We start from the raw sequence: 12,224 nt of genomic DNA, 5'->3' as shown, positions 1-12,224 counted from the left end.
TAATGAAAAGGCCTGTCTTCACTGTCTTATCTGGGATTAACTTGTCTAGGCTGACAGAGCGTTCGAGTGCTTGTGTGTGTTTGTGTGTGTTTGTGTGTGTGTGTTTCGGAAACGCACTAAGTACAGTGTCTGCAAAAGAAGAACCTTTTGTTGTGGGATTTTTGTACACACACGTACAAACACTCACTGTGCTTTATTGCATTGTGCTCATGCAGTATTGGAATATTCATCATGTTTCACCATGAGTGAAGGACTTTTATAGGCCTGTAATCTGTAAACCGCTAACAGTAAAACACACCACACACATGCACACACGGGTGACAGGCTGAGTCAGACTCAGCAGCGCTTTGAATGGCAGATCAAACCGGGAAGCTGATTGGTGCTCGGGGTCTGTAATCCTGGAGCTGATTGGCCTGTGGGAGTTCAAAGTGTTCCGAGATTAAACCCGAGCGATCTGGATGCTGACGGCTCAAAGTGGCAGCTGATTGGATAGACAGAGATCAAGCTGTGAAAAGACTGATTAGAGAAGGGATTAATCTTGCGTAGCCAACACCTTTCTTTTCTCTCAGGTTTGTTTATACAGAAGATGACAAAGAGGAGAGGATGGTTATGCAGAGCGAAAGAGAGAAAGTTACATTGAGAGAGTCAGAGAGCGAGATAGAGATTTTGATGCCACAGGGAGTGGAAATCAACGGGAAGTCCATTGTCGTTCTCACAGACCGCTGATTTTTGAGTTTTTTTAATAGTTTTGACAATGACTCTCATGGCTTGAGGGTTTACTTGAACTGAGTGGTATACTTGAACTCTAAGTTAATGCTATATCCGGATGATGAGCAAGTCATCCCTGATGAGGGGTGATAATAAAAGACAACATTTCAGAAGATATTCAGTGACACTTTTTTAAAATCTGGCTAACTTGCTAATCCTTCTCCATGGAATACCTGAGCAGAGCAAATTACAAGAGCGCAACAAAAGTCAAGGCACGGTAAATTGATTTATGTCATTTTGTAGGAGAATGTTTTTTATTGTCCTCACTGGGTGTAGAAACCGTCATGGCACTGTGACCATCTGAAGTCTTGTCTGTGCAGAGCAAGGCCTACCAGCTGATCTCTCAAAGTCAAACCAGTGGTTGTGTCAGGGATTAAAATCTACTCGACCATGTCAGAGAGGAGCGATCCAGTCAGAACACGACCTCACTTTTTACTCCTCCTGCTCCCGTTTGACTCGTCCACTGCACCTCTTATTCTCAATGAACATGGACAACAGTCACCTGTTAGGGTGCTGGCACAATGCAACAAGTTATCATCATCATTTTGTGAAGGACAGTTTTACCCATCGACTGTTCAATCAGAAGAGGTGAGGGAGAGCAAATTGCATCATGATTGGTTGGTCTTACCAGGGTGCAGGGAGACTGCCAAAGTCCCATTATTCTGAAAGCACATTAGTCTGATAGGACATTATCCCCGAAAAAAAATGCCCATTATTCTGGAACCCCAACAGTCTGAAAAATGCCCAGTCCATAAATTTGGTTAAGTTTTGGCAGGGGCCTCTTCAGGTTAAGGTTAGGGTAAACAGGCGTGGATGCGTTTCTCGGCAGGGACGCAATTCCAACATCTCCGGAGTGTTTATTTTCAAAGCAATCAGCGTTCAGAGCGATGGATGTTTGTTTTCCAGATAATGAGTTGTCAGGCTAATTGGCTATCAGTCCAGCGGGACATTTTTCAGATTATTGGGGTTTCAGAATAATGGGCTGTCGGATCAATGACATGGCAGCGGGTTCAGACAATATTGTTTTCCTACAAGGGGAACTATAGCCATTTGAAGATAGCATTCAAAGATCAATGCTAAATAAGATAAACCATGTTTTTAACTGGGTTTCCCATCCCTTTAAGATTCAGACCAAATAAAGCAGGAGGTGTGATCACACCCTAATCAGATGTTACAAACAGTTCACATTTCAGTTGTAGGTGTTCAGATAATACCTTTATTCAGAACAACTTACAACAAGGGCAACACTACAGTACGCTTCAGTTGCTATACCAGCAACAATACAAACAACCAGGAGTAAGGAGGTCAAGTGTTAGGGCAGCAGTGTGTCAATACCTCTCAGCCTAGAGTGATAGAGACAAGCAAGGGAAAGAAACTGAAGGAGTAATGGATACAGAGAGGAAAGAACTTTTTTTTTTCTTTTTAATCAAAGATAATATATAGTCTATTAGTATTGCAAAAGATTGAGCAGAGGAGGAAATAATGGGTGAGGAATTTGATTCAGAGAGGAGAGGCGGACACGAGGTGATGAAATGAGCTCACCCTTCCCATGAGCTTTACCTTTGTGGTTTTCTGTCTACTGCAATTATTCCTCCATTTCCATACCTGTCCCAGGGAGTAACAGATGAAAGAACATATCCAGCAGTTTCCACAAAAATAAAACTTTCAATCAGACAGTACGTTATAAATCATATTATAATTGTTGCATGCAATCTACCCTCACAATTTACGTTTTTTAATTAATTTAGAAAAATTAGAAAAAGGATTAACCTAATTCATTTCCTACTAAAAAAAAAAAAAAATATATATATATATATATATATATATATATATATATATATATATATATATATATATATATATATATATATATTGCATTATTAGTATTAAGATTATCAAGATGAGAAGAACTAACTAGTTTGGCTTGTTTTAACAACAGAGGAGGCCTCATGCAAACTACAGTGTTGTCACTGCAACTCAAGTCAAGTCAATTTAAGAATTTTTTCAGCTTAAATTAATAAACAGTGGTTTGTTTATGCTTCTACCTGTGTTCCTCTCTATTTTTCTTTCGCTGTCTGTCACCTGCTTCTGCCTGCACTCTTTTTTCTGTCTCTTCTCCTCTCGTTCTTTGTCCATCCTCCATCCTCCATTCTCCATCTCTTCCTCTTAATTAACAATAGGAGGGAGGTCAAAGGGTAATTACGTCTCTTATAAACATGTCGGATCATGGAGCCACAGATGGGATAGGGGAGCCGGGGTGTGATTTACAGCCAGGCCTGGGTCACCTCCACTGGACTTTACTCCAGTCATCTCTCCCCTCATTCACATGCATGGATAGATGGATTGGTTAATGAGCAGGTGGATAGGGGAGATTAGAGAAGAGGAGTAGTGGAGCTGGGAAGAAGAAAAAAAGAGTGGAAAAGGAAGGTGAAGTGAGACAAGAGGCAATAAGAAAGACATCACACAACAAGTTATCAGAACCAGTAACTAAAAATGCTCTCAGAAACACCAAAACCCACCTGAAAGGGAAGAAGGAGGCAATTAAATAAAGAAGGAATGGAGAGAGAGAGAAAGTGGGTGAGATAAGATGCAAGAAGAGTGACTTTTATGTCAAAAAACAAACCATTTCGCAACAAAACAGAGGAAAAAGCAACTAAAAATGTCTTGAAAAAGAAAAAGAAGAAAAGGAGACAAGGAGGCTAATTAGCACCTTTTCCAAGTGACCTTGCACTGTCGCTGTGAACACACACCGAGACTTGACACACACACGCACACACGCACACACACATACATGCACACTAAAACACACGCAAACTGCCATGCGGAAACCAACACACACACACATTCACACCAGCCACCCAAATGGAGACACGCTGTAACTTGGCAGCCAGTCCCTTTAAACACTCCTCCTGGTCCAGGGATTTGAACAAGTGACATTTCCATCACAGGCCGACGCCTCCAGCCTCACTCCTTCTGTATGATCTGATATCAGTTGAGAGCTGCTGTCACTGATATGATGGCAGTGGATTTGATGCATCACCGAGACAGCTCTTCTGATAAGCTCACTTCATTTAATCTCATCTTCCTTTCTCTTTCTTTCCGTCCCTCTATCATCCCGCCTCACTGTCCTCTTATCGTCTCTCCATTAGATCGAAATCATGATCGCAGTCACTTTAAAAAAGCAGCTTCAAAAAAAAAAAAATGTTGGTTCATCATGACCACAGTCGCTGAACATTTCTCTTTTTTCTCTGATGTCTTACATCAAAATCTTGTCATTTAAAAGCTCTCCCAAAATGATTTGGGTCTCATTTGCAGCAAAAAAGCATGCTTTGAGATTCAATGAGGCGCGGTGCCTGGAGATCGAAATCAGCCCAGGCTTAACCCACAGGTCACCTCATCGTAGCTCCAATTCACCACACATGTACACACAAACACACACACACCACTGCCAAGACCATGACATTCATCTTAATGCAAGAAACCTGCACTTAGCCAGCCTTTAAAAGCCCTCTGAAATGTCACCGTGTGCTGATGCTGTGTGTGTGTATGTGTGTGTGTGTATATTTGTGACTGGGTATGCTTGTGTTTATTGCATGACTAATGGCTAATTTTCGTCAGAAAGATGAGATGAGGTTGACAGAGGAGATAAGAGATGGCAAGTTTACTGCCACATTAACACAGATAGACAGAGAGAGAGAGAGAGAGAGAGAGAGAGAGAGAGAGAGAGAGAGAGAGCATGTCACATGATTACTAAGAAACAGCTTGAAGTGCTGCCTGATAGCACTGAATCCTGAGTGCACTTATTATTTTCATGCTATTTTGTATGAGCTTTTATTTTTATGAGAATTTTACCGTGTTATTGAGAGATGCAGCCTCTCCTCAAATCAAATCAGCCAAGACCAAACTCTTGTTTATCTAAACTACTTAACCAAGAGCAAGAACACACACACTTTTATTCAGCTGTACTTGTGATTCAATGACATGTTTGCTGCTGAATCACAAAGAACAAGTTTCTGATTTAATCATAATCGTTTTATTTCTATTCATTTTGACTCGGCTCCCTGAACCTATGAAGACATTCAGATTTAAGTAATGAATCTACCAGAGCTTTTCCACAGCAGCCATTTTGACCTGAACAGCAGGGTAAGCACAGGTGTTGCTAATGACATTAATTAAAGCTCAGTTCCATCCAGGGTCCTGCTATTGTTGCTGCTGGCTCACTGGAAGGACTCTGCTGCACTTCATTAGAACACAACCTTAATTAATGTCATTAGTAACGTGGCAATTCATCTTACCTGACTGGGAAATTCACTTGCTAGACATCCAATCCTATACTAAGCTGGATATAGACCTTTTCCACAGCAGCCATATTGATATGAAGTAGTAGGTGACATTAATGATGGTCTGTCCTATAGTGAAGGGGGGGGATCTTCCTCTCCCAGCCGCTGCTTTCCCTCATAAACATGAAAAACTGAGACTTTTATGTACATCTTTGAAGGACATCAATTTGCAGTCACTTGGGTCTAACATGTTTGTGCCAGTGAAATTATGACTGTACATAAATCCATGTTGCTGAGATGGAATAATCCATTGTTCCTCCTTAACTAAGAACAGAGAAATCATGAGAGAGAGCGATAGATACAGAGCAGAAGGTGAGAGAGGGAGAAAAGTGAAAGAAAGAGAGAGAGACTGATGTCCAAACCTCTCCACACTCCACTGCCTTCTAATTACTAAGTCCACACCACATCGTCCATCACCTGCTCCTCTGTGTGCGCGTGTTTATAGGTGTTTGGGTGTGTGTTTATGTCCACCCCCGAGGGTAAGTCAGAACCAGGAGTGAATGAGCTGTGCAGAAAACATCAGAGAAAGAAAAAAGAGAGAGAGAGACAGGGCCTCATACCTTTGAAGTTGTTGTCCTTGCCATTAGTCTTGCTCAGCGGAGGATTTCATGCCAATAAATATCACTTTCATATTCCAGACACGAGCCGCACATAAGGACAGGTGGTGTGTGTTGTTTTCATGCATCAAAAGTTGCCGCTTGTGGCCGTTTCCGCCGGCTTTGTTTTTGGTTAAACAGCAGGTTTGTCTTCAGATCATTAGTTTATGGAGACCTGTTTTGTATTTTATTGTTTTCTTCCCATCGTTTTACCCCAAGATAAACCTAGCGCACGGAGAATGCTGAGTAAATCCCGGGACATTTGCGCCTAGCTGACAAATATTGAAGACAACACACATACTCCAGAATCTGCTAGTCACCTTTTTTCAAAATAAAGTGCCTGACATCGACCCAGCATCACGGATCTGTCGAGTAACTTGTCCAAAGGCTGCAAGTTGAGGATCTGTCTTCCACTTTTGTGCCAGCCAGTTACAAACGAAAAGGAAAAGTTTGCACTTCCATAATACAAGCTCTTAAAGTGATACCCTCATTTACAAGCAGGAAACAATTCTAATTCCCTAATTGTTCCCAAATTACCACCCGTTTCATACCAAAACCAGCATACCCACCATGACCTGCTAGAAGGATTGTAGCACTGTCTCTCTCATGTTGTGGTTTATTTGTTGGACTATTAGGATATCCTCAAGATTTGTTGCATTTTTCCCCAGATTCAGACTAAAGTATAAAATATGGACAGCATTTGAGAGAACAGCCTGCCCAACACTAATCAGTTCTTGAGAGATTGTGTTACTGTGTTATTTTGACGCTCTGGAAGCCAATTTATTGTCTTCAACCAGCTGACTGGAATTGGAAAACTGGATGGTAATAGCTACAGAAGCAGAGCGCGAACGTCAGGGAGGGAGGACAGACATATAGAGAGAGAGAGTGAGATGTGGGATAGAGAAGCTGAAAGCCTGGACTCTGTTTGCTATGGATGACTGGAGTCTATGAATTCAATCTGACATGTTGACTCAGTGCACTGATCTGCAACAGGAGCTGAGCTGCTGGACACTTAGACCTCAGCCACGCTGCTCTGGAGAAATGAATGCATGATTGGCTGACTGACCAGTTGGCTGCTCAGTCCGTCGGTGACATCACTGACAGACTTTAACCAAAACACTGACTGACTGCTCATTACCTGGTTGAACTTCCCCTGATTAATTGACTGACTAACTGACCAACCAACCAATTATTTGATTAATTGATTGATTGATGAATTGATTTGCTGACTGACTTACAGATTAGCTGTTCCACTGTTCCACCTTGTAACACCTTGTCCTAACAAGGACAAAAAAAAAAAAAAAAAAAAAAAAACAACATTCGCATTTTAATCAGTGAGGTTGTCTTGGCAGGTTGCAAGCATAGTGAGTGACACAACACACAATTTTGGTGTCTGTTTTTGATGTCTGGTCCACTAGTGCTGACCCATTTTGCCGTTGCCAAAGTCATAGAAAACAAACTGACTCGAGGCACAGACTTGACATTTGCAGTTGAGACAGTGTGACGCGCCGCTCCGATACACAGACGCAGTTGGGAAAAGGTGTTGCACTCACATAGGACTTATATTCTGCTAAAACACAAAGCACTTTCAGTGACCTGGTCCCTTTTAAGAGAAGCCTGTTCACTCAGGCTCCATCTTGGTCATACCCCCAGTGCAATAAGCTCATAACTAACAAGACAAGACGTCTCTGTCTTTGAATGGGACGTCATCTATATCTAATGTTCTGATATGTATACAGGAATATTACATCATAAAATTAATGCAAATGCATTGATTTAGTGGCTGTGTAAACCTGAAAGACTGACTGGTGGACTAATTGTCAGAGTCACCATTGTTAGTGTTACGAATTTTCCTATTAAAACTGGTAGGGTGTCTCAGTATTAAACTTTCTTTGGTGCAGTTACAAGTTTTGCTTGTGAACAAACAGCAAGAGTGCATTGAGCTCCAGGAACATGACATTATCCCAGTTGCTAAACGCTTGCAATCCCACTAGCTCGCAGGGACAGATAATGTTCAAAATAAAAACGAGTAAGAGAAAAATGCCGATTACCATGTGTGTGCTTGAAGGCAAGGATTAATAGCCTATTCTGTATCGAGGATGCAGTTAAATTTAACATCTTCTCACTGTCACTCCAGGCGCTGCTTACATGCAGTGCAACACAACTTAAGTAGAGACATTTTCCACCCCGGGAGTCAGCAGAAAACATACCGCTTCCACAACGCTGGGCATGTCATTTGCAGAAGATGCATGGCTGCCATGATGAAACCATTAAAAACTAATGAAAAAAGGGAGCTGCCACATTTAAAAGTGTGGCCTATGTGACCACGGCTTTTACGAGCTGTTTTGCATGTTGAGCGCAGGTAACTTTGAATAAATGATACCTAGTCTTCCAATATGAGTGGCAGCATAACATTAAAACAAATGATGGTGCATTTTAAACATGACATAACTCTGGGTCCACACTTGACATGATAAGACTCGTCCAGACTGGATCCTCGGTATTTTAAAGGTGCAGACTGATGAAGTTATGAGTTATGATTTTCTTGTCAGCTGTTTGTCCACTTGATACTCTCCAGTGACTCTGGTGCCTGACAGTGACAGTGACAACCTGACAGTGTGTGTGTGTGTGTGTGTGTGTGTGTGTGTGTGTGTGTGTGGCAGAGACAGACAGGCTGAAAGACGGAGACTAGTGGAACATGAATACAAACATGAGCATGTCAGTTTGATCTGCACACACATATGCACACACACACACACAGAAACACACACAGCTGTCATGGTACAGTTGAAGACAGTGGTCGTTAGTATTAAGATGTGTGTGTGTGTGTGTGTGTGTGTGTGTGGCCCCAGTGGCTAGCCTTACGAAGCTTCACATGAATTATCTAGTGTCTCTCTGTCCTCCTCTTTAATGGAAAGTGAATGAAGGGCCTTTTGGGAGCAACTCTGGGGTATTCTACACAGGCACCTGTTCCACCACATCACTTTCAGAGGTGGGTGTGTGTGTGTGTGTGTGTGTGTGTGTGTCTGTGACTGGATCTGTGTATATCTTTGTGGAAACACTCAGCAGCAAGACCCTGTATGTCTTAAAGCATAGTCATACACTCAAATAGACACACACACACACACACACACACACATGCGCGGACTGCTGTGCATCTCACTTGGCTACTCAAGCAGCCTGTCAGAAAACAGCAGTTTGCCCCGGCCTATGAAAACGCAGCGTCTGGGCACGCTCAGTGAGCAGCAGGAGATAACACCCGAGCCAACAGCTCTGTGGGGCAATGAGAGGGTCGATATGTGTGTGTGTGTGTGTGTGTGTGTGTGTGTGTGTGTGTTCCAGATTAGATATTCCTTCATTCCCAGTGCATTAGCATACCATAGAGAGGCCTGGCTGAGCGGCTGCCAGATTAGTGTGTGATGCTAACTGATGGGCAGTTGGCAATGTAAGACAGGCAGACTCAATCATATATATATATATATATATATATATATATATATACATACACACACACACACACACACACACACACACACTCAGTGGAGTGAGGTGAATGACAGTGGCATATCGAGAGTGAGAGAAGATTGTGGAGGGATGAAAGAGGAAGTTAAGGGGATGAAGAGATGAAGAGAGACGGAGAGAGGGAAGTGGATCCATCCTAATCGATGTGGGAGGCAAGAAGAGCTGCTAAAAGTAAAAGTGACACAGAGTAAAGTAGAGCAGAATTTACTATCAGCTGTGTGTGTGAGCATCATATGATCCCATGATGCGTAATATGGGACCGGCTTCTGTGCCGACCCTCTGCTGTTCATTTGGAGCCGTCTGGCCTTGTTTAGTTTTAGCTTTAGTAAAGCAGACAGGTAGCTCTTTCAGTGAGTGGCAAAAATAATTTGAATTTCATGATCCCAATCCCAAGATTCTACTTCAGCAGATGCACAGATGTTTAAACACACACACACACACACACACACACACACACACACACACAAACAGACGGAAACATAGAAACTGCAGAGCCTAGTTCATAGTAGTAGCGTTCGTGGTTGGCTGCTGTTCATGCCCACAGGCAATGATTACACTTTAACTTTGATACTGACTTCAGTGACACACAGACGCAAGTACACACCTGCCAGTCAGTGTGTCAGAGACTCCATCTGGTTTTTAACACCTCTATAACGATAAACGATTCCACAAACTAAATACCTGTCATCTGGACTTAGGTCTTTCTGGTGGGGTGAAAGAGAGAGCAACAGTTTGTGTGTGTGTGTGTGTGTGTGTGTGTGTGTGTGTGTGTGTGTGCACGCATGCAACAGAGAGAGACAGATATTTTAATCTTTTGTACCTAAGGTGGCTTGAATGAGATAATATTAGCTCTTTTTCCCATTAGGGTTATGAGGAGTCTATTAGGTCCAGGACAAAGTCAATATGTGCTCAACACCAGCTTTGCCAAAGTGCAACTTGGGGTTTCCATGGCAACGCAGGCTTTTTAACTTTTATGCATAATGTGGTGCCTCAGCCTTTAAAGCAGACACTACTTTTGATTCCATCAAGCACCAAGCAGCTTTAAAAGTGCCATGTCTATGATTTTTACCCATGAATACGTCATTGTCAAATTCACAGCGATTGTGATACGCTGGCATCACGACTGCTTGCAACCACACAACACAAAAGGCAGTGTTTGCCTGAGCATTTAGCTTGGCTGAAATATCATTTCTTCTTTGTTTCTCAGGTACTTCACTTTTAACCTGTGTGTCTCCTCCCTCTTCCTCCCACAGGTGAGGATGACGACGATGAGGAGTGCGGAGAGGAGAAGCTGCCGTCATGCTTCGACTACGTCATGCACTTCCTCACCGTTTTCTGGAAGGTTCTGTTCGCCTTCGTCCCGCCCACAGAGTACTGGAACGGCTGGGCCTGCTTCGTCGTCTCCATCTGCATGATCGGACTGCTCACCGCCTTCATAGGTAACGACGACACCTCCTTAAGGCAAACCTCAGCCTCAGCTTGAACTCTGGAGTGTTGTCGGGTCGTCTAGTTCCCTGGATGTGATGTGAGTCCACATGGTGGTAAAATATCCTCATTAGTTGCTCCGTGCTCCCCTGGGCTGCTCATCCAGAATATTGTGTTTAAGTCTCTCCATTCTCCTCCATAGCATGACAAAACAGCTCCCAAAAGAACACTTTAAGCATATAGCATAACAACAAGTCCCAGTACCCACTATTTTATGTAATTACAGTCATTTGTGAAAGTACTATTAGGCCGATTCTTCCTGGTGAAAGGCTGCTATGGAAGTTTCCTGCAGATGCGACCTGTCGGATCTACTTTCCAATCCAATTAAATACTGGAACCTGTTTTTATATTAGCATAAACCACTTTGTGTGCTTTATCTATGCACTAAAAGTGTTACTTGGGGAGCTGTTGTGCAATGGAAGTGAATGGAGAGATACAGTTAACATATTGTGAATTACCAGGGGAGCACTGAGCAGCTAGTGAAGATCACCACCATGCGGACTCATCACACCCAGGTAACTATACAACCAACACTTTACCAAAGTTCAAGTTTGTGGGCCACGCTAGAAGCCACCTTGTTAGATCATGTGAGTCAGCTCAGCAGTATGGGATATGTAGAGACTCCACTACACCAAGCCACTAGGTGTCAATGTAGGCTTCCAAAAACAATGTCAAAACGTCTGTTTTAGAGGAAAATGTCTTACTTGTTTGGTTAAATTCTTTCATACATACTTGGCACATTGCATGGCAAAGTGTGCCATGCAATGTGCCAAGCTGCTCATCAGGAGCAGTTACGGGTTCTTGCTCAAGGACATGCCAACCCCAAAGTAGGAGAAGGCTTTTTTCCCTAGCTCATTTCAAACCCTTGGAACCTGGTAAGGAAGCAACCTGGTGGAACAAAGCTCACCACTGCTGGAGGTCTGCATCAGGAGATGACATATATATCGGGAGACTTTACCCAGTATGGCCTTTTACACAAAAATATACAAATTAGGTTGTATACACAGACTAAGTGGCGACCAATCTACAAATCATAAAGCATACAGTACAATGATGAATACAGGAGGCAGAGTTTGTTATAACTTTTAAAGCACTCTGGTACACAAAATCTAAAAGGTGGAGTGTAGAGGAGGCAGCATGCATGTAGACAACATCTCCACAGTCCAAAACATGGGAAAAGTTTTTTCTAGCTAACCTGTTACAACAAACCCTGTTCTGAAAATGAAAATGCGTTTCTTCACAAGTTTTTCAGTGTGTATTGTAAAAGAAAGCTTGTCATCCAACCAAATGCCTAAATATTTACATGATGACACTTTTTCAACTGAGTTCCCTTTTGGAGTATAAATATTTAACCGAGGAATTGGGGGTGAGCTCCAGAAAAAGTCATGAACTTTGTTTTCTTAGCACTGGCTCAGAGAACGGGCAGCTGGGTACACCACTGTGTTGTCTGCATAATGGTGCAATTTAGCTGTTTGAAGGTCCTTCCCTGTAGTATTTAGAAACTCAGAAAATA

The 12,224-nt window shown here is 42.5% G+C and overlaps 1 protein-coding gene across 2 annotated transcripts in view; it reads left to right on the top strand.

Moving 5' to 3' along the window:
• The window catches only part of slc8a1b (solute carrier family 8 member 1b), a 144,625-nt gene that overhangs the window by 118,922 nt on the left and 13,479 nt on the right, over window positions 1-12,224 (top strand). For both annotated transcript variants that reach the window (XM_030070391.1, XM_030070390.1), the window contains exon 7: window positions 10,480-10,665. In XM_030070391.1, the coding sequence (XP_029926251.1) occupies window positions 10,480-10,665 (186 nt within the window). The remainder of the gene's footprint in view (window positions 1-10,479; window positions 10,666-12,224) is intronic.

This window comes from Myripristis murdjan, chromosome 15 (genome assembly GCF_902150065.1).
Source record: "Myripristis murdjan chromosome 15, fMyrMur1.1, whole genome shotgun sequence".
Lineage (NCBI taxonomy): Eukaryota > Metazoa > Chordata > Actinopteri > Holocentriformes > Holocentridae > Myripristis > Myripristis murdjan.
Note: the sequence above shows the minus strand (reverse complement) of the source record. Positions and strands in the feature narration are given on the sequence as shown.